Source organism: Triturus cristatus, chromosome 4_1, assembly GCF_964204655.1.
Source record: "Triturus cristatus chromosome 4_1, aTriCri1.1, whole genome shotgun sequence".
In the NCBI taxonomy this organism is placed as follows: Eukaryota; Metazoa; Chordata; class Amphibia; order Caudata; family Salamandridae; genus Triturus; species Triturus cristatus.
Window position 1 is genome coordinate 1,110,789,460 of NC_140585.1, and position 27,448 is coordinate 1,110,816,907.

The following is a 27,448-nucleotide window of genomic DNA, read 5'->3' on the forward strand; positions in this document are numbered from 1 at the left end:
TTGTTGACTAAACTTTTCTTTTCATTTATTTTCAGCTGTTCCCGCCAAAAAGCCAAGCACATTGCCCTAACCCTTTTCCCGGTTTTCTCTTGGCTCCGAGGCTACCGAGTGAAGGAATGGTTACTCAGTGATATTGTCTCGGGCCTCAGCACTGGACTCGTGGCTGTCTTGCAAGGTAATCTTTTTTTTAATGCAACAGTTTACAGCTGCTAACATAGTCACTTAAAAAAGAGTAAATGTTTTAGTGCCCAGTTTCAATGTTGGTCTACAACATCATGAGAAAGAAAGAATAACAGCGGCAAAGTAATCTTGTTTTTATTAAATATTAGAATTGTGTATTTTGGGACAGAAGATTAGAGAGGTAAAAGAAAGAGAGAAAGGGGGGACTTTGTGAATATAGGGTGCTTACAGTCCAGCATTTACTTCAGAGTTACTCTATCACACGGACTGCTCTCCACACTGACTGTCAGGAACACAGTCAGGGACTTGGGCAAGGACTGGGAACGGGGTAGAAAATGTACACAGAGGGAAATACAGCGCTGCCTAGGATCACACAAGAAGTCAGAAGAGGAAAAGGGATCCAAGGGGAAGCCTGTACAAGTGAACAAGATCGCTAGGACTCAGAAAGGAAGGGCACTCACAAGGCAATTTAGCATTCAGACTAACTACACCCAGGACGGACGTGCAAGACGTATGTATAATATAACATTAACAATAAAGGGGAGTGTGGGGTAAAGCACTCAGGAGCTCCACACGGTAAGACTGAAGCTCAGTAAGTTTCTCACCCACAATTGCTGTTACAGATACTGACTGCGAATTCCCACATATAGCATATGCATGCAAAGGCAGGGTCTGTGGAGCTTATTCCTAAGGTTATGTTATAAATGTAACTCAAAGACAATAATCACAATGAACAAGAAACACCACCTAGGTAGTCAGCTGTACCCACGGATCCTGGCCATCAAACAGGAACACGCAAGACAGTAACAGCAAAAGGGTAGAACTAAACACAAGCACAATAGACAAGGAGCTAGCAAGGAGGAGTGCTTAACAGGAAAGAAAGGACATTACAGGGCACACTTGGCAGAAAGCAGGTAACAAACATACAAGTTAACAGAAGCAAGACAGTAGAATAGGACGACAGCAAACTAGAACTGAAACCATGGAAATGGGAAGAAAGGCAGGGACTGGAAAAGGATATACAGAAGGGTATACTAGAATAGTGCAGGTTAAGGAATCAAGGAAACAAAGTAGCATAAAAGACAGTGCTTGGGCAGGAACAATTATTGAGCCAAGGCTCAGGAGTCAAGGTAGCACTGCAGGCAGTGCTAGTTTGGGAAGAGGGAATTTACCACACCTTCTGGAGTCAAGGTAGCTCTGCAGGCAGTGCTAGTTCAGGAGAAGGGAAACTGCTGCATTTGAAGAACAAGGAATGCTAAGGCTCAGGAGTCAAGGTAGCACTGCAGGCAGTGCTAGTTCAGGAGGAGGGAAACTGCTGCAGTTCAGGAACAAGAAATGCTAAGGCTCAGAAGTCAAGGTAGCACTACAGGCAGTACTGGTTCAAGAAACAGGAAATAGCTACAGCTCAGGAAACAAGGAGTCAAGAGAGCACGGCAAGCGGTGCAAATCAGGAACAAGAATAGCTGAAGCCCAGGAAAAGGAACAAAGAATAACTATAGCTTGGAAACTCAGGAAACAAGGTAGCACTGCAGGCAGTGCTAATTCAGGTACAAGTAATAGCTATAGCTCAGGAACTCAGGAATCACTGGAAACAAGGATATTAAAATCTCAGGAAACACTGGAAACAAGGATCACCGGAAAACAGCTACAATGACCAACCTTGGCCTGAAGGGAAATGGGGCTTAAAAGAGCTCACAGTAATCACATGCAGCAGGTGTGAGCAGGCTAGCAGCCGCCAGCCACAGGTGAGCTGAATTCCTCCACCCATCCTTGGCCTGCAGGGGTGGAGACGAAGCAGTGAGCAGGGAACTCTAGGTAGTGGAGTTCCAAACATGAGCAGGCTGGCTTCAAGTATGAGCAGGCTGGCTTTCACAAAACCCGGCATGGATTGGGAATGGATGTCAATTCCCAAAAACTGTCCAAATGGCTGAAAGTTAGAATATGCAGGAAAGGGTCCAGTAGCTTATTATGACACTGGAGAGCCCCACAATTCAGCCCCCTGGTGGTGGACACAGGAACGCAGGGAGCAAGTTGTGACAGTACACCACCTCCAAAGACCCTCTCCCAGAATCTGGAACTGGATTCAAAGCCTTTGCTCCTCATAAGTGAGTCCGTTTCCATCGTAAATGTAGTGCAAGATGCGAGAGGACTGCAGGAAAACTGTGATGTTCTGGAGGGTTGGATAATAGGCTGTAAAATATCAGCAGTATTGAATGCAGAACTTGAAGAGTCCAAATCCAGTGACAGGGGCTTAGAAGCCTGAATTAAAAGTGTTTGAAGTCCTGATGATGGCAGGCTAGAGTAGCACTCTGAAAACAAAGGCAGATTGACTGTAGGGTCAAAAGCAGATAAAGGATTGGTAGGAGGCGCAGAGGTCAAAGGCAAACTTCCTGAAAAAGGAGGAGGTCACAGGAAGCAGACCTGAAGTTCTGGCCCTGGAGTAAAACATACAAAATACTCACATGCCGGAGTCTTTGGAAGCAGGTAGCAGGAGACCCAGGTCCTGGAGGCTTACATGTTGAGAGTTTTGTCTCTGATGCTGGAGATTCAGTCTCTGAATGTATACGTACTGAGACCTCTGAAGGCTTGCAAACTGGAAACACAGGGTCACAAAGTAGGCAATATAGAGGCTCAAGGCCAGAAGGCAGGGAGCCTGGAAGTTCCGTTGCTGAAGGCATGGAGTCTGGAAGCTCCAGTGCTGAAGGCAGGGAGCCTGGAAGCTGCGGTGCTGAGGGCAGGGAGCATGGAAGCTCCGGTGCTGAAGGCAGGGAGCCTGGAAGTTCCGGTTTGGAAGGCAGGGAGCCTGGAAGCTCCGGTTTGGAAGGCAGGCAGGCTGGAAGCTCCGGTTCTGGAGGCAGACAGGCTGGAAGTTCTGAAGGCAGACAGTCTAGAAGCTCTGGCTCTGGAGGCAGACAGGCTGGAAGCTCTGGCTCTGGAGGCAGACAGGCTGGAAGCTCTGGCTCAGATGGCAGGAAGGCTGCAGGCTCGGGCTCAGATGGTAGGAAGGCAACAGGCTCGGGCTCAACAGGCTCGGGCTCAGATGGCAGGAATTCTGCAGGCTCGGTCTCAGATGGCAGGAAGGCTGAGGACTCTGGAGACTCTGAAAGCAGCAGGCCGGCTGAGGACTCTGGAGACTTTGAAAGCAAACAAGCTGATGGCAGAGAGGCACAAGGATGATAGACTTTAATGTCTTGGAATGGCGATAACCCGTGAACAGTAGATTCCCTGTTGTCAATAGTGAAATCTTCACAGTTCCTTGGCTCATTAAAACACACTGAAGCACTTTCTTCAGGATGGCTAAGAGTACTGCTTATCTTAGAGTCTCTGATGACCAGACTCCCTTTACCATTTGGCAGTTCACATGTTTTAGTCAGAGGAAACAGGTAAGAGATCACCTGGTCTTTGGAATTTTTTTCATTTTCTTCTGCATTAGAAGGTGGTATAGGTACATCAGAGCATACAGTACTATTGATGCAGCGTGGAATTCAAAACCCTCACTTCGTCACAGACCAAATATCTCACTAACACATTAAATCAATACATTCACTGGTGGGGCCCATACCACCAACTTTCATACATAATTGGTCTGTTCTTTCCGAGAGATGATTGTTCCAAACGCTGACATGAAAGGAATACCTTATAACCTAAAGATCAGTATATTTACATAACTATGCATAAAATATACATAATCCAACACATCCTATACCTAACTTTCTAGATATCCCTTCCGCGTGAATCGATGGATCTAATTTAGTTGTTTGGTAAGATGGATCCTCAAACCTTCTAATTTACATTTTTGGATTTAAACATTCTCTATGAATAAACAACCCAACTCATTTGTCAATAATCAATTACAAGCTTTATCTCAATTAGTGCAAATTAAAATGAACTGTTATTCAAACCACAGATCACCATATTTACCTATTCTGGCTAATTGTCATCATCTAAGTTAATCAGGTCGTCCTGCAGCACTCTACAGTCCCATAGATTGGGTTGAGACCATAAGCGCGTACCAGTCAATCTATGCCCATTAAATTGAAGATTTCAGTTAATCAGGAAATTGGGCAGCATATCAGTCCGTCAAAGATTCAGGGAGACAGCTGTCCTGCAGTGTCACCGTCCTCTCCGTCAGCATAACTTCAGGGAAAGAAAAAGAGCACGAACGACTACTACTCACTATTCTATTGGATTTTTATACGAAAATCAACGTACAATTGTAACAAATATTAACTTTAGACTGTCCTTATTGGTGGACTTGGGGTCGGTCGGTGAAGTTCTCACATAGTTCATTAAGTTAGATCATCGCACTTGCTGGTTCCGGTTTTAAAAGAAAGTCTTTTGTCCGCAAGGTTGGCACCTTCCCAGTGTGTCCTTGGTGGGTACAGTTTGCCTGGGGTCAGGACGAGGCCACTGTTGCTCAATGTTAGCGCAGGCGCACTTCACCCAGAACCTCGTGGAGTGTTGTCAGTCGCGTCAATTCAAAGGGGCAGCCATCTTTATGAAGGCCCGAATGGTCAACTTAAGTGAAACAAACTCAAAACGTAATTAAAACATGGAAATGACTAATAAAATGTTAAACCCTCACTAATTCCCCTATGTGTATGTAATTATCTAGCATGATAGCAACATTCAAAGCGTTTATACTCACCATTTAACGCAACTTACAATTACGTCACAAAGCAACATATAACATGCAATATTCTAATTTTTCTAATATTAGTATGCATACATATTTTAGTTAACAAATTAATTTGGCCATGCAAATGCAAATCCCACGTGTAATTCATACATTAGTAGGATTATTTAGTATTTCACTTCAAACGCTTAATACGGTTATAATTAATTGATTATTGAGTATGGACATGCAAATGGGGAGGGTATACAAAATTTTGCATTACCCGCTCCAGCAATCCCCCCTTTGGTGATTTTATCACCACACCATCAAAATTTTGTTTTTTTCTTTACGGAAATCTTGAAATTATTTCTTGCTCTTATTCATAATTCAGTTTCCCCTATTTCTTCTCTCTTTGCTGATTCATACATACCTTCTTTAAACTCTTCTAATTCTATTTCATCCAATTCCCTTTCTTGTTTCTTGTCTTTTCTCCTTAGAGTTTTTTTTTTTAATCTTTTCTGATTTTTATTGTTTTTACAACAAATACAACCTAATGTTATCACTAATATTATGGAGATTACACATGTTAATGGAAATAATATTTTGCCTATGAATGTACTACGCAAAAACCAGACGGCTGAAATGCCAGAAACCGGTCCTAGGAAGCTTGTTTCCGGTCCAGGTAAGACATGGCTTGGCAGTTCGAGACATGGCTTGGCAGTTCGGGCTGGACTGTTCCCTTGAGGCACAGGGTCAGACTGATTTGCATATGGCCATGTCTGAACTGGGGTGGCAGAGTGGGCTAAAGAACGGTGATGGATTAAACCCAGATCAGTTGACTGGGGGTGAGTGCTTGCAATGTTCAACACTCCGTCCATCATTTCCTTTGGTTTTTGCTTTGTTCGCCATAAGTTGGCAGGGTATGCTCAGATGTGAGTCCCTTGCTCACTTTGGCACTGGATTCAAGCAAGCCTGGCTGAAGTCGGCTGAAATGCCAGAAACCGCTCCTAGGAAGCTTGTTTCCGGTCCAGGGAAGACATGGCTTGGCAGTTCGGGCTGGACTGTTCCCATGAGGCACAGGGTCAGACTGATTTGCATATGGCCATGTCTGAACTGGGGTGGCAGAGTGGGCTAAAGAACGGTGATGGATTAAACCCAGATCAGTTGACTGGGGGTGAGTGCTTGCAATGTTCAACACTCCGTCCATCATTTCCTTTGGTTTTTGCTATGAATGTACTACCTCATTTTACTAAGAAATTTTTAATAGCTGATATCTTCTTTCCAATCCTCTCCCAAACACCTTCAACCTCCAGTGGTGTAGTTTCGTCATACAATTCTGTAATATTTTTTATATAGATTTTAAGATCTCTACTTTCATCAGGAATGTAAGTACAACAATGTTGAACTTTCAGCATTCCACAGACTCCACCCTCTTTTGCCAATAATATATCAAGGGCAAGTCTATTTTTCATTACCATAGCACGCATGGCAACCATTTCAGTGTTTACCAATAAAAATCCACCAGCGGTGCTTGTTGACAAGCGATCCACTACGGTAGATAATTTTCTGATTTTGTTTGCATTCAGAGATATTCCCACTGCTGGTATCAATGCTCCAAAAATTTCACCCACAATTTCTGTCCAAGATTCTCTCTTACTACGTGTTAAATAATTACCTAAACTATGTACACCATCTTCTCCTCTATCCATATGAAAGATCTTCGGAAAAACCAGGCCTACGTAACATGTGCCATACCAATGGTCTGGCAAACGATAATATGCCCTGTTCCCACAGATAAAATATAATCCAGGGAAAACTGGATCTCTTCCGCCTTTATATCCCCATCCACCCATGATTCGGTATGTATCATGGCACTCACTGTTACCTAAGAAGTAATTATCATATACAGTTTGATTCCTTCTAATACATAATTTCCCTTTCTGAGGCCAATCTAAAGCCATAGTTGGACTAGCTTCACCCTTCAAATGTTTTTCATTCTCTACATCCCAGACTGTCTTCTCCACCTTTCCTTCAGATGCCTTTCCCTGCATTTTCAGTCTCCTTTCTTCAACCATGTCTAAGAATGTCTTTTCCTCTTTCTTTAAACTGCAAGTCAAATTGTTTTTAAATATATATTCTAATGTTAGTTCTTTAGTTTCTAAGAAAAATTCACCTAATACCTTTGCAGGTTTTACTTTGTTTAGTTTATTAATTGCAGGTACTTGCGCAAAAATGTTATCTACATCTGAAAAATAATATTCTAATTTTCCTGTTTGATAAAATAAACTAGCTATTACACTACATGTTATTCCATATGTTACGGGAAGGTGATGATAAATCACTCCTTCCGAAACAGAGGCAGGTAACTGCATACAGACGTAGCAGTCCCTTACATCCATTGTTTTTACATATTCATACAATAATTTTGAAAACACAGTGTTAGAAAAATCAGTTATAGACCTATCTTTATGTAAGTAATTTTTATTCTTTTCAGTCTGTACTACCCTTTGAATTTTCCCTATATTAGTGTGGTTCTCAATATGTCCTTCTAGTGTATCTATAATAACTTTAAAAGAGATCAAAAGAGCAAGTATGCTCCACAGAAGCATTAGTAATCCTGTACAGCAGCAACACATTTTGCACCATTTCTTCAAAAATGTACATCTACCTTTGCTACTATCTATGTTAGCCATCTTTGCTAAAATGGACCGTGTCTTGTGACATAGCCTCTTCTACTTCACAACTAGTTTTCTAATCCAAGGCTCTAAGCACCTACTTGGTTCTACCAGTTTTTATCCTTTTGTCTTATTTTATTGTTTCTTCATCAGCAACTCTCTTGGTCTATTCAGTTTGGCATTTCATCATCTTTTGCTGTCTTTTCGTGATCCAAATACAGAATTTCCTGAACTTCCGTTTCTTCTTCCCCAATGTCGGACAAGAGAACTCTCAGGATTTCTGATTCTTCCTCTTCTTCAACCACTTTCAGTACAGTCTCCTCTGGATTTCCTTGACTATCTGCCTCTTTTCCTCTTTCAGGCAGAGCCACTTACGTCCATTCCGGTGACTTATACTTCTGGTTAGGTTTCCTTACTCTTTTGCTTTCTTTATTCACAATGGTTTCTTCTTCTTTTGATTTCTCCTGACTCATCACTTCATTCACCTGTTCAGCCCTTGGTGAATTTACTTGTGTCAGTCGATATCTCAATTTCTTTGTTATTCGGCCAGACGTCGTCTTTTGCAGCTCTTTTTAACTTGCTTCCTTTGTCATTCTTTTCAGTACTCCAAGCTCTTTTCCTTAGAACTCGACCTTCATCTTTGATTTCTTCAGACTCTGTCTCAACTTGCTTTTTGCTTTCAACAATTTCCTTTTGCACCACTTGTTTTATTTTCCCTACTTCTGTCCCTCCTCGAATCTCCGACACGCAATCTTCCTGCTGACTACTTGTCCCTTCACCTAACTGGATGTTGCAGTTCCTTACGCCTCCTCGGGGGTCTTCCGCAGTAATCTGTCCCTCTCTCTCTGTACCTGTCCTTTGTTCACTTAAATTAGTTATTTCAGGTGGAATTTCTCTCAACCTTTCATCTGGTACTTCCTTTTCACTAATCTCTTTTATTGTTTCTTCACTGTCCTTTTCTCTGCTCTTTCCATGTTCTTTTCTGGAACATTGCGTTCCTTGTTCGTTTTCGGAATCTAAACTGGTATCAGAAATCTGCAATCTTCTTCTCAGAGAGCTATTTATGGGGATTAATGTTAGACTTGGTTCTGTTTCCCCCCTTTCAGAGTTTTCTTTTGTCTTTGACTCTCCGTCATCTGACTCGGTACTAAATTCTGATTCATCAAAATATTCTTTTTCTGTGCTGTCCACTGGATTTGGAATTCTCAATGTATGACTTGCATGGATCCAGTTTTTCAGTCCAGCACACTTTACAGCTGTTGTCGTGGTCAGAATGACTTGTCTTGGTTTTCCCCACCTTGGAACCAAACAGTTTCTTCTTCTGTGGACCTTTATCCTTACCCAGTCCCCTGGGCTCAGATCATGGGCTGGCTTCTTTTCAAGGGTGGTGGCATCCGCTCCAACCTGATGAAACACAGAATGAACTGCGTCAGCCAGGCTTTTATAGTATTCCAATACCATGTCATCAGTTATAGTCATCAACTTGTTGACTGGTATAAACACGTGTCGCATGGCGCGACCCTGTAGTTCTGTCTGGAATTGATCTAATAGTCATGAATACCAGAGGCAAGACATCAGGCCATTTCATACCTGTGGCTAAACACATTTTCCCTATCCTATTTTTGATAGTACCATTCATTTGTTCAACCACACCAGAAGCCTCTGGTCGATAGGCACAATGTAGTTTCTGTTGTACATTTAATGCTTCACAAAGCAATTTTATGATCTCATTATGGAAATGTCCTCCTTGGTCTAATTCAATGGTCACTGGGAACCCAAATCTAGGAATAATTTCCCTCAAAAGCAGCTTTGCCACTGTCATCCCATCATTTCTTCTTGTTGGAAATGCTTCCAACCATCTGGAGAATAGGCAGACCATAACCAAAACATACCTCAATCTGTTACAGGGAGGCATCTCAATGAAATCCACTTGCATTCTGGTAAAAGGCCCTCCTTCTCGGCCTATTGTTCATAGACTCACTACTGTCTTTCTCCCAGGATTGTATTGCTGACATATCAGGCAGCTTTGACACAGACTTTCTGCTACAAGTCTGAACTTTGCATTGTACCAGGTCTGTTTAAATGACCTGATCATAGCGTCTCTCCCTTTGTGTCCCTGACCATGATACATCCGTGCCATGGTAGACATCATGCTATCAGGCATAACTGGTCTTCCATCTCGATAAACCCACACATGATCTTTCTCTCTTGGTGCACATCCTGCTTTTATCCACTGTTTCATTTCCTCATCTCCTGCCTCTTCCTGCAATTGTCTTACTTCTTCCCATGTTCCTACAATGTTAGTAAACATCAAGGAGCAAGAACTAATTTCCCTCTCCTTAGCCCGATTGATAGAATTCTGATTGCGTGCACAATGTTGTGCCATCTCGTTGGCATACCTGTTTCCTGTGGTGATATAATCACCACCGTGACTATGAGCAGCACATTTCACAACAGCCAATTGCCTAGGCAGCTGTATCGCCTCAAGCAACTTTCCAACCACTTCAGAATTCTTAATGGGAGTCCCACTTGAGGTTAGGAAACCTCTCTGCAGCCATAGTTGGCCAAAATCATGGACAACCCCAAAGCCGTACTGGCTGTCAGTTATCACAGTCACTCTCACACTTTTCCCAATCTTACATGCTCTAGTTAGGGCCACTAGCTCTGCTACTTGGGCTGTTTTTACTCTTTTCAGATAGGATGCTTCCAGTACTGCTGTGACTGTGCATACTGCATGTGCTGCACTTAATATTCCATCATCCGTTCTCAAACAAGACCCATCAACAAACATCACGAAATCACTTTCCGGTAAAGGTACATCTTTTATATCTGGTTGTGGTTTTGTGCAAAAATCAAGCACATCCAAACAATCATGATCTGCTTCATCTCTGACTTCCACATTCTCAGCGTCAGGCAACAATGTGCAGGATTCACATTTAAACATCTCACAAGACTCACATTGGTTGTACCTGATATGACCTTTTCATACTTAGTCAGCCGACTATGTGTCATATACTGAGTACGACTCCTTGTTAAAAGGAGCGCCACATCATGAGGTACAAACACTTTCACTGGATATCCCATCACAATTCCTTCACTCTGCTCCAAACTTCGACATGTAGCAGCTACTGCTTTCAAACACCCAGGTAAGGCCACAGCTACTGGGTCAAGCATTGATGAAAAATATGCAATTGGTCTCCTCAGTTTTCCATGCTTCTGTAGCACCACAGAAAGTGCACTCTCCAAAGATCTCTTTAACAATTGATTGAATATTGAGGGGCTTTCTGTATACCCCTGTGGAATTCGGCACCGGGCCAAAATACGCTTGCCGAAACGAAATGCAAAACTTTGCTGACTGTCATGGTGTAATGGGATGGAAAAGAAAGCATGGCACAAATCAATCACTGTGTACCATTCTGCGTCATGTGGAATCTGATATAGAATCACTGATGGATTTGGTACAATGGGACAACATGACACAACAATTTTATTTATCTTCCTCAAATCTTGTACTATCCTGAATTTCCCATTAGGCTTTTTCAGCCCCATTATTGGTGAATTACATGGACTACTCATTATTTCTCTCAAAATTCCTTGTCTGATCATTTTCTATATCACAGGAGTTACTCCTTCAGGTGTTAATTTATATTGAGGGACATTTGGATAGCTTATTCCTTCTTTTACTGTTATTTTTCGTGGATCTACATTTCTCATTAGTCCTACATCTTCTCCAGTGAAATCCCAAACTTATGCTTTTACAGACTGTTTCAATTCTTTAGGTAATTTGTCTGGGTTGAATACAGCATAGGTTTCAACAACCTCATTTTCTCTGTTAGCTATTGTCATCTTATACAGTACATCATCATCTGGTGTTTCAAATGCTATCCCATCCGGGTTACAAAATATTGAGCAGTTCATTTTGCACAATAAATCCCTACCTAATAAATTCACAGGACTGGTATCGCACACGACAAAGCGGTGCATTTCCGAAAATGTCCCTATGCTAACTTTCACTGGTTCTGTAAGATAAGTTTTAATCTGTCTGTTGGATACACCAACTACTTGGATCGTTTAATCCAAGAGAGGAAGATTCTTAACATCAGCTGATCTAACAGTTGATCGAGTAGCACCAGTATCAACTAGGAAAGTAATATTTTCATCATTAACCTTTCCATCTACAAATGGGCCTGTCTGGTCTACTTCTAGAGTTCCACCAAGTACGCACTCTTCTTCCTCCCTTCGGCACCGTCAATAATTTTCTTCTGAATCACTCTCATCGCGTTGTAGCCAATACTGCGAGACAGCGCTAGCGCGTGGCAGCTTATTTACCTGTTCTTTATTGTAGAATCCCGTTTCACTACTATACTTCTGAGAGTTTCTGCTCTGTGGAAAAGGCGGTTTTGGCACCTGATTCTGTGGTGTAACAACCTGCTGCTGTTGCTGCAGTTGACCACTCACCTCATTCTGCACCTGTGGATTCAATGATGGATTTCCATTGTTAGTACTTGGGGGAAATTTACACTCAGATTTTCAATACCCTATTCTACCACAATTATGGCATGGGAACTTCTTCTTAGCTTCTTCTATATTTCCCTTTCCCTTCCCAGGGCCAAATTTTTGTCTTGTTCCTGTATTATTCGCTTGTTCTGCTAATTGAGCTTCCTTCCTTTCCGCTACCTTTACCTGTGCCCACATAGCCTTTTCTTTCAATTTTCGCTGCGTTGCCTCAATCTCATCACTAAAGTATTTAGCATGTCTTGGTACTTCATCTATTTTCTTATTTTGCCAATCAACAGTATGTTGTTTTATCATTTCACTAATTTCTGGACGTAGGCCATATACAAATCTGCATACAAAATGACTCAAATCCTTCTCACTCAGATTCTCATCTCCACTAAACTGTTTAAAAGCTAGTATTAAACTTTCGTAATATGCATGCACTGACTCTTTACTTTCTTGATGTGTTCGGTGAATCTTTACCCAATCTGTCTCTTTAGGAGGTACCTTGTTTTTCAAAAACGCAATAACCTGTTCATATTTCTTCATTACCTCGGGGTCTGGAGCCCCTGTTTTTGGATCCCTAGGGTATTCCTGAGTTGGCCAATTTATCATGAGCTTACACTCTGTCCTCAAATCTGCTGGTACTATTATGTCAAATAGACTATTCAAATCAATCCATAATACTTTAGACAATTTTACAAATCTATCCACCTGCCTGTACCACTCGACAGGCTTTTCGCGCAGTCAAGGGAAATCATTTGTAAAGGACAAAATGTCCTGTCTTATCCATGGGACGTGTACGTATCCTCCTCCTGGAATTTCTCTCATAGGGCATTCTGTTACTACCTTTTCCTTTTCTCTTACAGGAAATGCTGCAAATTTTTTATCTGTAGCATCATCTCGCTTCCTGTACCACCTGCTTCTCCATTCTTCCACATCTCCCCATTTTCTCAATAAGACAATTATTTCCTTAATCTGACGTATCCGTCCTGTGGTATTCAAATTTTCAATATCTTTTTCAGTGAAATCGATTCGATATGGTTTTTGTAAAGCCTTTACCTTTTCAATGTCTATTCCCATTTCATTTGCTACTTCTTCTAGTCGCTCATGTAGATTTTTTGCTCTCCATGTCACACTTTTGCACAAAAATAGTAATTCCTCATCTTGGTAAGTTTTTAATTTCTCTGTGGGGATAGTTCCTACTATTAACTCTTCCAGTACCATTCGTAATTTGGCCACATCTATTGATTGGGATTCCCTATCTTTTCTCTGCAACCTTCTTAACCATTCATTTAATTCTCCTGTAGATGGTCCTACTGGGTTTTCTATACTATCTTGCTCTGAATTCTTTTGTATTTACAATATCGGCTCTACTGTCGTTACACTTTTCTCAGAAAAGTTTTGGCTTATAAACGGATTGTTTGACACAATTGGTTCAATCATACTCATTGTCTGTCTCCATGGATTTTCATTTTGGCTTGGCTTTGGCCTTTCAACCTGTTTATGGCCCTTATAAGGAACAGTTAAATAATGTTCGCTATCTTTTTGTTTATCAAAAATAGGCATTACTGGGCCTATCGTCACTGGAACTGTTACAGCTTCCAAATTTTTTGTCCATTCTCTTATTTAATTCTAAGGTTGTTTTTGCTAACTCCGCTGAATTTTCACTATTTATTCTATTCTCTGACTTCTTTTCTACCTCTCTAATGGAGTTACTTTTTTCTAAATCTTGTGACATTGGTTCTGTCTTAATAATTTGTAATGCTTCTTTCATAGGGGCACTTGGTGTTAATATTTCTGGTTCTGGTCGATACGGTGGCGGATTTTTATAAAACATGTCATCAAGAACATCATCCCCTGATTCATTCTCTCCATACCCTTTCAATTCTACATTGTCTTTTCTCTGTACATTTTCGTCCCCCATTATCCTCTGCAGTTCTTACAGGAAACAAACCTTCAGTCATACTAGCATTTTGCCACCTCCTCATCCGATCATCATGATTTTCATGTCCATACTGTCTACCAAACATGTACCTATATCTTCCACCACTCCACTGTCTCTCTCGCTCATGCATCTCATCTTCCCATTCTGTCAATGCTTCAAATTGCGTCGGTCTAGGTCTTGGTTCTAAATTCATCCTTTTCTCTCTTAAGTTTCTCAGAACTGCCAAATTAAATGAACCATGTTCTGGGAAAGCCAAGACTCCGTCGTCCTTCGTATATTTTACCCAATTGTCTAACCAAATACAAGTATGATATCCATATTTTGCAATCATAAAGGATGCGGGGGTTTTCGGTGGAGGAAGTAACTGTCCTTCCCTTGTCCCAATTGGTTTGTCCTTTTTAAACCACCTTTTAATTTTACCAAACCAAGACTTTTTCTCCTTTTCCGATGGATCGTAATACATTTTTCGGACTTTCCGTGTATCACTAGTCTCTCCTTACAACTGTACTGTTATTTTGTCCAATCGTAGCGCGACCCACACTAACACACCAATCCAGAGCGTATGCGTCACCTCTGTGATTCTCCAATCCCAGCACGGCGTACACTAACGCACCAATCAGGAGCATCTACGTCACCCTACAATTCTCCACTCCTAGCGCGGCGTACACTAATGCACCAATCAGGAGCTTCTTTGTCTCTAGCTGACTAGCCAATCCCAGCGCGGTCTTTCTGACGTCAACAGCCGCTGCTCCTGCTCCTGATTCTACTGCCTCTCCTTTACAAAAAAAAATTCTCGGTAAGCTTCCAAACTTTCAAATTTTACAAATCTGTTAGTAACTACATAGAAACGCCACCATTGTCCGCTTCGCTAACCAAGGAATAGTAAAAGACCTTTTTCACCAGAATTCTGTCTTTCCCGGGAGCAGCGCTTACCTCTGCCCTACTACGGAATCGTTACTTCCGTTGCTAAAGTAGCACATCCCTCTACTTTACCCTTCTAGCAAGCATTAACTAACCGCTTCTCTAGAATTAAGACACCTAGTTGGAGACCCAATGCTTCTGAGAAATAAAACCAGAGTTTCGCAATCAGCCTGAATGCCTTTTCAGTCACGCACTTTCACACGTGAAATTTATAGTACATTCACACAGAATTCTGTCTTTCCCGAGAACAGTGAACAGTCTGTCCTACTACAGAATTATGACATTTGTTAACAAAGTAGCACTTCCCTCTACTCTGTCCTCCTAGCAAGCTCAGAGAACACCTGCTACCTTTTCAGTGATAAGCGTTATCAAAGTACCTTCTGGCCTCCTGGTACTTAAGACCATAATTTCACAGGTAACTTTCGCTATCATACACACTTCTCTCATACAGAGAATATCTCTAATGGCAACACAAGAGGATGCTATCGAATCCAGACAATGCGTCGTGCAACTTCACTTGTTACACGCTTTCCCGTGTACCTACTGGTAACAACAATTCCGTCTTTCTCGAGAGCAGCGCTTACCTCTGCTCTACTACGGAACCGTTACAATTTTCCAACTTCCTACATCCCAGAAGCCGTAAAAACAACATAGAACTCGACGCAACACAACATAGAGTGTTAGTACATAAATCAATACCAATCAATAACCAATGATCAATAAGCAATGTACAAGCAATAATCACCAAACCAAAACAATAAAAACCATCATACTACTACCAGAAAAACTGATGCAGCGTGGCATTCAAAACCCTCACTTCGTCACAGACCAAATATCTCACTAACACATTCAATCAATACATTCACTGGTGGGGCCCATAACACCAACTTTCATACATCATTGGTCTGTTCTTTCCGAGAGATGATTGTTCCAAACGCTGACATGAAAGGAATACCTTATAACCTAAAGATCAGTATATTTACATAACTATGCATAAAATATACATAATCCAACACATCCTATACCTAGCTTTCTAGATATCCCTTCCGCGTGAATCGATGGATCTAATTTAGTTGTTTGGTAAGATGGATCCCCAAACCTTCTAATTTACATTTTTGGATTTAAACATTCTCTATGAATAAACAACCCAACTCATTTGTCAGTAATCAATAACAAGCTTTATCTCAATTAGTGCAAATTAAAATGAACTGTTATTCAAACCACAGATCACCATATTTACCTATTCTGGCTAATTGTCGTCCTCTAAGTCAATCAGGTCGTCCTGCAGCACGCTACAGTCCCATAGATTGGGGTGAGACCATAAGCGCGTACCAGTCAATCTATGCCCATTAAATTGAAGATTTCAGTTCATCAGTAATTGGGCAGCAATTCAGTCCGTCAAAGATTCAGGGAGACCACTGTCCTGCAGTGTCACCGTCCTCTCCGTCAGCATAACGTCAGGGAAAGAAAAAAAAAAGCACGAACGACTACCACTCACTATTCTATTGGATTTTTATAGGAAAATCAACGTATAATTGTAACAAATATCAATTTTAAACTGTCCTCATTGGTGGTTGGGGTCGGTCGGTGAAGTTCTCACATAGTTCATTAAGTTAGACCATCGCACTTGCAGGTTCCAGTTTTTAAAGAAAGTCTTTTGTCCGCAAGGTTGGCACTTTTCCCAGTGTGTCCTTGGTGGGTACAGTTTGCCTGGGGTCAGGACGAGGCCACTGTTGCTCAATGTTAGTGCAGGCGCACTTCACCCAGAACATCGTGGGGTGTTGTCAGTCGCGTCAAGTCAAAGGGGCAGCCATCTTTATGAAGGCCCGAATGGTCAACTTAAGGGAAACAAACACAAAACGTAATTAAAACATGGAAATGACTAATAAAATGTTAAACCCTCACTAATTCCCCTATGTGTATGTAATTATCTAGCATGATAGCAACATTCAAAGCGTTTATACTCACCATTTAACGCAACTTACAATTACGTCACAAAGCAACATATAACATGCAATATTCTAATTTTTCTAATATTAGTATGCATACATATTTTAGTTTACGAATTAATTTGCCCATGCAAATGCAAATCCCACGTGTAATTCATACATTAGTAGGATTATTTAGTATTTCACTTCAAACGCTTAATACGGTTATAATTAATTGATTATTCTAATTAGTATGGACATGCAAATAGGGAGGGTATACAACATTTTGCATTACCCGCTCCAGCACTATCATTTCCTGACTTTTCAACATGTGGTGTGCTTGAAGGCAAAACAGCAAAGAGGGGGTCAGGATTTTGTTCCTGCTCAGTGAGGAGGTTGGCTTCAGCCACAGAAGTTAGACCAAGAGCATAGACTGAGTCAGAGGGTGTTGTCACATCAGGGATTATGTCGGGCACTGGTTCAGGTTTGTCTGTATGTCAATGGCCAGTGTATGTGATACCCCCGGGGTGGAACTGGCCTCATTCCCAGGAAGAGAAATCAAACAAGTATTTAGTGTCTTTCCTGGCATCTGGGGTTCCTTAGAAGTGGAGGGACACATTTCAGATGTAGTGGTTATACACAATTTAGCACTAGAAGACAACAAATCAGAGGAGGTAGAATTTGCAGAATTAAAACAAACACTTTCATTAACTGGACTATGAGACAAGGTACTATGGTTTTTCTGAATGGAATCTGAGGGATCTGCCACTGTATTGTTCACATAATCCCTGGACCAGCTCTGAGGGGAACGCAAAAGAGAGCGCAAGGCTTCAATCTCCATTTCTAAGGAGGCTAACATAGAGGTGGAAAAGTTGTTTTCTACAGGGGTTTTGGATTCCCACTTGAACTCTAGGTTAAAAAAAATTTAGCCGAGTCTGAAACATTTTATTCTCTCGTTGTAATTCAAGACTCTTAGACGTACTTGTATCCTGTGAAGACTGCAGATCCTTCTCTAAAAGGACAGTGGTAGACTTGGCAACTTCACAACAAGCGACAGCTATACCTTGGATTTTGTTCAAAGTGGCTATTAGCCACCTGTGTTCTAGTAGGTCTTTTCTCTCTTTTGTTAAACTGATTATTGTCTACTTTGAATGTGGTGTCTAACAAGGTCCCTTTAGTATACGGGACTGTGATCTTTACTGGACTACAAGACTGGGTAACATTATCTGAATGGAAAACTGAGGTAATTAAATGCATCTGCTCTTTCTTTGGTTGTGTGGTTGAACATTGTATTTTACAACCACTTACAGTAGACATGGGAGAATCAGAAGCCTTGTTCAGCAAACTTAGTAAGGTATTATTTTCCTTTTGCAATGCTGACACAGACATTGAATCTGGATCAGAAGAGCAAGTCAGGATCTGGCAAAGAGGTGTTTTAGAGCCAATGAGTAAAATATTCAGAACGTAAATGTCCATTTCTCAAAAGAGGATTCATAGTTTCAGGACTAGGGTTAACATCCTCAAAACGTAAAGTGGACACTAAATGCCTCATTGTTGGGGACTGGTGAACGGACCTGCATAAACTTAAAGGATGTACTTGTGCATTTCTTTCTTAAACCTCTCATTACAACACCTTCAATATTTTCACACACAACTGTAACAAACAAATGGTAGCTAACTGAACGCAAAGAAACCTCACAAATGACCCTGGAAATGTGGGTTTTTCATTCTGTCAGGGACTGTCCGGGACTATGTCAGGAACACAGTCAGGGACTTGGGCATGGACTGGGAACGGGGTAGAAAACGTACACAGAGAGGAGTACAGCGCCGCCCAGGATCACACAGGGAGTCAGAAGAGGAAAAGGGATCCAAAGGGGAAGCCTGTACAAGTGAACAAGATAGCTAAGACTCAGAAAGGAAGGGCACTCACAAGGCAATTTAGCATTCAGACTAACTACACCCAGGACGAACGTGCAAGTCATATATATATATAATACAACATTAACAATAAAGGGGAGTGTGGGGTAAAGCACTCAGGAGCTTAACACGGTAAAACTGAAGCTCAGTAAGTTTCTCCCCCACAATTGCTGTTACAGATACTGACTGCAAATACCCACATATAGGATATGCATGTAAAGGCAGGGTATGTGGAGCTTATACCTAAGGTGATGTTATAAATGTAACTCAAAGACAATACTCACAATGAACAAGAAACACCACCTAGGTAGTCAGCTGTGCCCACGGATCCTGGCGATCAAACAGGAACACGCAAGACAGTAACAGCAAAAGGGTAGAACTAAACACAAGTACAATAGACAAGGAGCTAGCAAGGAGACAGGGCACACTTGGCAGAAAGCAGGATACAAACATACAAGGTAAAAGAAGCTAGACCGCAGAATAGAAAGACAGCAAACTAGAACTGGAGCCAAGGAAATGGGAAGAAAGGCAGGGACTGGAAAAGGATAGACAGAAGGGGAGGCTACAAGGGTATACTAGAATAGTGCAGGTTAAGGAATCAAGGACACAAAGTAGCATAGAAGACAGTGCTTGGGCAGGAACAATTATTGAGCCAAGGCTCAGGAGTCAAGGTAGCACTTCAGGCAGTGCTAGTTCAGGAGAAGGGAAACTGCTGCAGTTCAGGAACAAGAAATGCTAAGGCTCAGAAGTCAAGGTAGCACTGCAGGCAGTACTGTTTCAAGGAAACAGGAAATAGCTACTGCTCAGGAAACAAGGAGTCAAGAGAGCACTGCAAGTATTGCAAATCAGGAACAAGAATAGCTGAAGCCCAGGAACAGGAACAAAGAATAAGTAAAGCTCGGGAACTCAGGAAACAAGCACTGCAGGCAGTGCTAGTTCAGGTACAAGGAATAGCTCTAGCTCAGGAACTCAGGCATCACTGGAAACAAGGATATCAAAAGCTCAGGAAACACTGGAAACAATGATCGGTCTCACCGGAATACAGCTACAATGACCAACCTTGGCCTGAAGGGAAATGGGGCTTAAAAGAGCTCACAGTAATCACATGCAGCAGGTGTGAGAAGGCTAGCAGCCGCCAGCCACAGGTGAGCTGAATTCCTCCACCCATCCTTGGCCTGCAGGGGTGGAGACGAAGCAGTGAGCAGGGAACTCTAGGTAGTGGAGTTCCAAACATGAGCAGGCTGGCTTCAAGTATGAGCAGGCTGGCTTTCATAAAACCCGGCATGGATTGGGAATGGATGTCACTTCCCAATAAATGTCCAAATGGCTGAAAGTTAGAAGGTGCATGAAGGGGAGGGTCCAGTAGCTTATTATGACACTGGAGAGCCCACAATTCAGCCCGCTGCTGGTGGACACGGGAACGCAGGGAGCAAGTTGTGACACTGACCATGCCACCTCCTCCCTCACTCACAAAGATGGAGAAGTTGGCATTCTTCACAACAAATCACTCGTGGTTGTCCCTGTCCAGATATCAGTCACTCGCCCACACTCTTTGAAATACCATTCCACCTCCGTTATTGACCCCCTTCAAGGACAATGTTGTGACTTTCTAACACTTTTCTGGGCCCATAATATAGAAAGTGCTCTGGGGGTGAAACAGACATGTGCACCCACTTTCTGCCCTGGGTGCTTTGGTATTACAGAAGGTGCCACAGACGCTTGTGTGGCCCCTTCTGCAATATAGATAGCACTGGTGCACATGTGGCACCAGTACTTTCATTAGAAGCAATGTATCCCAGTGATAAGGTACCTTACAGCATATTAAAGCAAAGTCAATTAATTAAGGAGGACAGACTAATTAAGTGAGTTCTAGAGCAAAAATGGAAATATGAAATATATATATTACTTAAATTTGAAAGGTGTGGTACAGAAATCCTAAGGGGCAGATACAAACAGAATCAGTGCCATTAAGGATCTCAGTAAATAGGATAATATAAAATATGTGTAAATCAGAAATGTTTGAAGTCCTTAGTGAGCCGCAAAAGCAGTAAGAAAAGAAGACAGAATCTCTAGTAGCATCAGGAAGTCTTCTGACTCAACATCAAAATCTGGGGTTTAAATGCAGTTTTCTAGCAAAGGAAATGATTAGTTTCTGCAAAATTATCAGGGTGTGAGTAAAGGAATTAAATGTATAGGAAATCAGAACACAGTTCTATATAAATTCATATAGCCTTACCATCTAAGCAGTTGGCCACTACATGAATACTGATTCTGCCCACTCTTTGCTAATGTCATTTGGAGATAGCAGGACAAATTAGAAGAGCAAAACCAACTATTGTGAACAAATGCAGTGCAGTGAGCTAGCTAGCGGAACACCTTCAATATGCTACAGTACTATGTTAGAATTGGAAAGTTTCACTGCATGCTGAAGAAGTAATGAACAGTGAACATGCAGAAGGAGCCATCTATTTTGAACAAGATGTCATTGAGGCGTAACTGAGGCCTAGTTAACATAATCCAGGAAAACACACTTCAACAAGACATAGAACATTTGTTTCAAATGCAATAGCACCATGTCATTGTGTACATGTACATTTTAAAGTGAGTCCAACAGGTTGTTAATAATGCAATGTGTTTGATCGTACTGTCCATGGCATACAAGGCGCTTCTATTCCCTACCACTTTTAAACATGTTGGTCTGTGTAAACCTCCAAAGCCACAAACTGTCCTATATGTTTGTGTAATTGCTCTGTTGTACATTTCTTATAAAAATGTTTCTAGCATATACATAAATATATAGGCTACAGGTCTGAAAGGAGAGCTAGTAATAGGCAGAGTAGGTGGAATTCTCAAGGTGGAAAAGTCAACAAGAAGCAGGGATGGGGAGGAACAGGGCGGTTGGAGGGCAGTACTGAATATAGGCAAACAACTGCAACATACAGATGGCATACAAGCCAGGAAGAAAAACAAAGACATGGAGAGTAAGGGAGGGAAATACTGAGGGCCAGCCAAGGAGGGAATATCAGTTTTGCATACTCATTACACATATGATGTACCTGCCCTGTCAGCAGCATAAACAGGAGAGAGACATTTTGGAAATTAACACTCTTAACTATTAGTCCTTCAAAAGGGAACAATTAATGGAGCACATTTCACTGGCACAATGGCTTATTAATAATCAAAACTTCAAGCTGATGGTTTGGTGTTTTTTAACTGGTGCCCTGTAACGTCATATCTGCCGATCAGATATAGAACAATAGTGCCTTGCACCTAGAACATTTGTACAGCATTATCAAAATGTCCTAACCTGTCCTTATCTCACCTATCCTAACCACAGAGAGTACATCAACATTAACTCCTGCTACAACCCTTGATGATTCCGTCTTATTTCCCCCTATGGATGATGGAAATGTTACTTTTTATTTATTTATAATATTTGAAGAAACTGTTAGATATTAAGGTGCATTTAAAATAGTTGCACTTTTGGATTTTTGGGCAATATTGGAAGTAGGGGTGAGTCTTTGTTTCACTGCCAGACTGTTCAGGAGTCTCAGAGATTGACAGGAGAAGAGCAGATACAGTGTCTTATGTACCTGGGGTTATTATATGAGCCTCATTAATGCAGCCAGTTACCCTCCTTCTTTCAGTTACCAGTACCGTGGGAGACAATAATTCCTGTGAAAATGACCAGAAGATTGAAAGTTGCTCCCTGGGGCTGCCTTTCGAAATGAGGAATTACCAGAATTCTCTAATTCCCGCCCTGAATCCCCAGAGGAAGCCCAAATGAAAGACAAGTGATCTGCTGTTTCCTTGATGTTTCCATGTGTGAAATTCAGAGGGAAACACAAAATAACCTGGGGAATTGGGTCTGGTATTTCGGATTCTGCCAGTTACATACTACTTCAGCAGGAACCCTCGGCGTCCCTTCTTAATCCCTTGGCAACTCCACTCATCAGACCTACCCATACCTCCGGCATCAGGAAGCCTGGTTAGTAATGATTTAAGAGACCAGAATCCAGTGACCTCATAATATGAGGCCCTGTGTCTGCCTTGAGATTGCCCAGCCTCCACACTGCTCTGACCTATACCTCTTAATCTAATCAATAAATCTAATAGTGACAGAAATACGGCTTGGATTAGTACATAAAGCCGGCGAGGCCATTTTAGATTCTGAGCAGGATCCTACCTCTCTGAAATGTTCTCCCCGACCCCCTGCCAAACAGTCTCAATCTTTCCTGAGGGAGCCTCAGGATCACATCATGTGATTCGACAATGAAACTTGTGAAAGCCTGTCAGAGTCATCGGCATTGCGATAGACTTCTCAAGTTTGGCCATACATTTGTGCTCTAGAAGATCTGTCGTCTGAAGATGTAACGCCAGCCTGGTTCGATCGAGGAACGTGCTCAAGATGTCAGTCACGTAGTAAAGCTGAATGCCTCGGTCCTGCGGGTTTTGCACCAACCTCGTTGAAACACCGGGGTACAGACAAAAACCAGAATAGGACCAGGAACCTAGAAAGGGTTTTCTGACTTTGAGCTTTCCATGGGACAGTTGGTGCATGCTACCACTAATTACTGTTTCTGTCACTTAAAAAGTATCTGCAGGGGTGCGTCCATTGCAATCTGTTCCACATGGTGTTATGGCTGTCAATGTTGTCATTCAGTCTCTCCTGGACTTCTGTTATTCCTTATGTGTTGGTTTTCCAAAGAAGACCAAAGCGGATCTTCAGAATATTCCAAGTGTTCAACCAGGAAGTGTGATCACATATGAGATTCCCCTTACATACTTCCCCTGACTGCCGGTCAGTAAGAAGATAGTCTCTATCCTCCTCCAAATCAGTAAAATATCTTCCCTATCTGTTTATATCCATAAAGTATATTCTGTCTTAAAATTGCATCAAAATATTAAATGTGCTGTTCACCCTATGAAGATCCTCTCTTTGCTCTTCTCTGTTGAACTCGGCATTGACTATTGCCACATATACAGGAGGCCCATTTCGGGTGTACACTGGGCTATAAAATGTCTCCATGAATGAATTTTAGGAATAAATATATAAACAAAAAATTAAACTACATGAATAAATTAAAAATAAATAAACCCAGGTTTTAACAAAGCGAACTGTAGTTTCTCTACTTTCTGCTGTTGCTGAATTCGCCTCTGACGTTTTTCAAAAATTGGTGTTAAATAAATATTGCACCATCCAACCCAGAGATGGACCCAGTAAGTTAACTGCTCACTGCTGACATTTGCAGGGATCGGCAGGACACAAGGTTGAACTGACTTGTAGCCATCCATTCTTCACCAAAGTAAGAGCTAGTAAATGAGGTAATTGGTGCACATGGTATTTATAGAGCTTGGAAACAGAACAAGCATTTGCAATGCAATAGGTCTCGCATTTATACGAGTTTGAGCTATTGGCATTGTAAATGACAATGCTTTTTATTTAAGTTTTTTTAAAACATAAATAAAAGGCACTGTCATTTACAATGCTAATAGCTCACACTCTCGCAAATGCGAGACCTATTGCATTGCAAATGCTTGTTTCCGTAGGCATGTGGGTTGCAGCTGGTGCTATTTCTTTGCAAACATAATAGTCTGCTTCTGTTATGTATTTTCTCTTTTCAGAAATGTGACTTCATTCTTGTTTAAAGGATAAGATTTCATTGCACCTAAAGGATGGAGACATGCATTTAGGTGTTATGGGCCAGTTTTGTAGATAACTTGTTTCTAATTGTACATATTTGCTGGATAAGGGACGTAGGCATGGGTGATATGGTGATGTGCAAAGGATCACACACTTTTCAAAAATTGGAAGCTGTAGGTAAAATGCGGATATTCTGATTCTTCAGATAATTAATTACACAATAACCACTTTTTCAAAGTTGACCATAAGCCATAGCATTGTACTACATTGCTAGCAAACTGCATTACATCACATAAATGCCATCAACATATCTATCATGAAAAGAAGATGGTTGGAATACATACTGGTAAGACAGCTCAGTGGAATGTGCACCCGCCACATAGGTTAAGTTCATCTCCAGCTTTAAACGAAACCCCGCATGGAAGACTTGGCCTTTCACTTTGGGGAAATGGCTTTCATAGGTAGAAAGCGACACGAGGTAGCTCAGAGTGTGGTTCGGCACTATATAAATTCTCATGGCTGTTGGAAATATAAAAGACAGCAGCGGTGTGGCCAAACATAAACACCCTCAGCCGCCTCCCCCAGCAGGAAACCGGTGTGGCCCCCGACCCTCTGTGCTACAGCTAGACCACCGTCGTGGCCACCGACAAAGATGGCGCGTTCCCTCGAGCGGTGTCCCCCCTCCCGGGAGGTTGCGACCCGCACGCACAGTGGCGCCTCAGTTCCGGCGGCGAAAAGGCGCGAAGCGAGTGAGAAAAGCCGCTGCTCTCGCCGCTCGTGCCAACCACGCGCCCCGCAAGCGTGCACTTAATTAACACCGAAAAACTGAAAAAGCACGCACCAACACAATAACAAACAGAAGCCTCTGACTGAGAGGCGCCAAACTTCGGAGGACCGCATTTTACACCTCCCCCGATGCGTTGTCCACGCTCCGAGGTGCCGTCTCACAACCTCGTGTGACAACACCTCACATGTATGACGAGATTGTCATGTACCGAGCAAGTGCAGTTACTGACACGCTGCTACACTAATGCGCCAAGCTCTTTTCCCAGGCTGGACGGGATCACCTGTTCCCTCTCCTCCCAGCCACGCCCAGGGTGGGGAGCCACCTTCTTACCTGTATATCTTGCCCCTCACAGGTCCTCAGTTGGGTAGAAGGACAAGCGTCTGGCACCTTGGCAGCGAGGAGGGGGCTTCTCCCACAGCTCAGACGGTGGGTGGGTGGTGGAGATTGTGGTGGGGGAGTTAGGAGTCAGCGGCTCTCTGTGCTGTATCTCTGACTTGCTGTGCGTGAGGGAGGAGAGGAGGAGGAGACAGAGAGAGAGAAGGAAAAGAACACGAGAAAGAGGTGGGGACCACGAGAGGAGAGAGGGTGATGGGAGAAAAAGATGAGATGTACACAAGAGTGAGGGAGGGGTGGAAGGGAGAGAGAGAATCGGAAAACACAGAATTGAAAACGATGAAGTGGAAATGCAAAAATGGGGGGAAAGAAAGAAAGAAAGAGTGTAAGGAGAGGGTAAAGAGAGGAAGGTATATAATGGCCTACATATGCACGAGAAAGAACACAGAGGTGACAGGGGAACGATAAAATGAGAAAGAGCTGTGTGTGAGCAAGAGAACACAGCTGAGACGAGAAAGAGAAAAGTGTTGAGAAATTCCACCGTGGGGTAGAAGAGCGATGTTAGTTAGAGTGTGAGAAGTCAGATGGAAATAAGTCAGACGGAGAAAAACATGGTTTCCAAAAGGCAAACGGATTGTGTAAAAGGGAGATTATGTGTGTAAGCCTGAGTGTTTAAGAGAAATTATGAGTAAGGATCATGTGTGCAGTTGTGTATGTGTGTAAGGGAGGTGACTGTCTTTAAACGAAATAAAGAGATAGGGAGAACTGTATTTGTGTTTAAGAGCGGTGTATACCTGAGGGATGTGCAAATGTAAGGGAAATGTTTGCTGTTGAAGCAATGTGTGCTTGTGAGTGAGATGTGCGTGCATGTGTGTGTTTGTGTGTGTCTGTTGTGTAAGGATGTTATGTGGTAAGGAGATGCCTGTTTACTAGCCGTCTGAGTGCAACGGGGGTCTGTGCAAGTGAGATATATATGTGTTTAAGAGTATTGTGAGCCACTAAGCGCTACACGTCTAAATGGAGACTATGTAAGAGAGCATTGTGTCGGAAATAGATGTATGTGTGTATGTTGTGTGGATATACATTGCGTGGTAGAAAATGTGTAAAGAAGATATGCGGCCGGGTAAGCTGTTTGTAAATGAAGTGTGCGAGTGAGGGAGAGGTGCCTACGGCGGAGTGACCCATAAGTGCATTTTAGGGGTTGTGTTTCTTAGGGCAAGACTTGACATGCACTTGTAAGAGAGATCTGTACGTGTGGTTCTGTATGTGTGTTTCAAGAGAGAGAGAGAGTGAGTGCGGTGTAGGGGGCGTGTTGGTGTAGCTGTGATAGGTTAAAGAATGACGTAGGATAGAAGTTAAGAGGGGCGCCAGAGGGGAGGGGTGTGTTTGTGAGATAGAAAGAGAAAAGTGGCCAGGAGAGGGAGTTGTGAAGAATAAGAAAAGTGAAGCACGTGAGTTAAAACGGAAAAGAACAGAAATAGAGAGACGATAGAGTAAAGGGTAAATGTGGGGAAAAGGTCACCAAAAGGAGAACAAGACACAAAGAAAATGAGAGAGTGTAAATCAAGAGTGTGTGTGGTTGCGAGTGGACGGGAGATAAGGGATGGGGCGGATGGATGGATTGGGACACAGAATGCGGGAATGAGTTTAGACAATGATATTGAGAAAGAGAGGAAGAAAGAGTAGCGGAAGACGACGGAGGAGAATAGTGGGCAAGAGAAGGCACGGAAAAAAGAGTGAACGGAAATGAAAGGAGGGGGAAGTGTGAAATCAGGAAAGTGAAAGAGGCTCGAGAGGGATAATGTAAGGACGAATGAGAAGGATGGATACGCAAATAAAGAAAAAGTGAAAGCAAATTTGTGATGCGGCGGAGCATGGCGCGGGGGCGGGGGAGCGGACCCTTTGAAGTATGATGCCGAGGGCGCCAGTGGGCTGAAGCGCTTTCTCAAATGGCTTGCATGGCGGCACGATGCACATGATTGTGCGCGTGCTCGCCATGCAAT

At 42.4% G+C, this 27,448-nt stretch overlaps 1 protein-coding gene across 1 annotated transcript in view; it reads left to right on the top strand.

Annotated features, from left to right (window-relative positions):
- The window catches only part of LOC146856095 (chloride anion exchanger-like), a 503,531-nt gene that overhangs the window by 48,104 nt on the left and 427,979 nt on the right, over positions 1-27,448 (top strand). Inside the window, exon 3 of the mRNA XM_085654115.1 lies at positions 36-175. Within this exon, the coding sequence (XP_085510241.1) occupies positions 36-175 (140 nt within the window). The remainder of the gene's footprint in view (positions 1-35; positions 176-27,448) is intronic.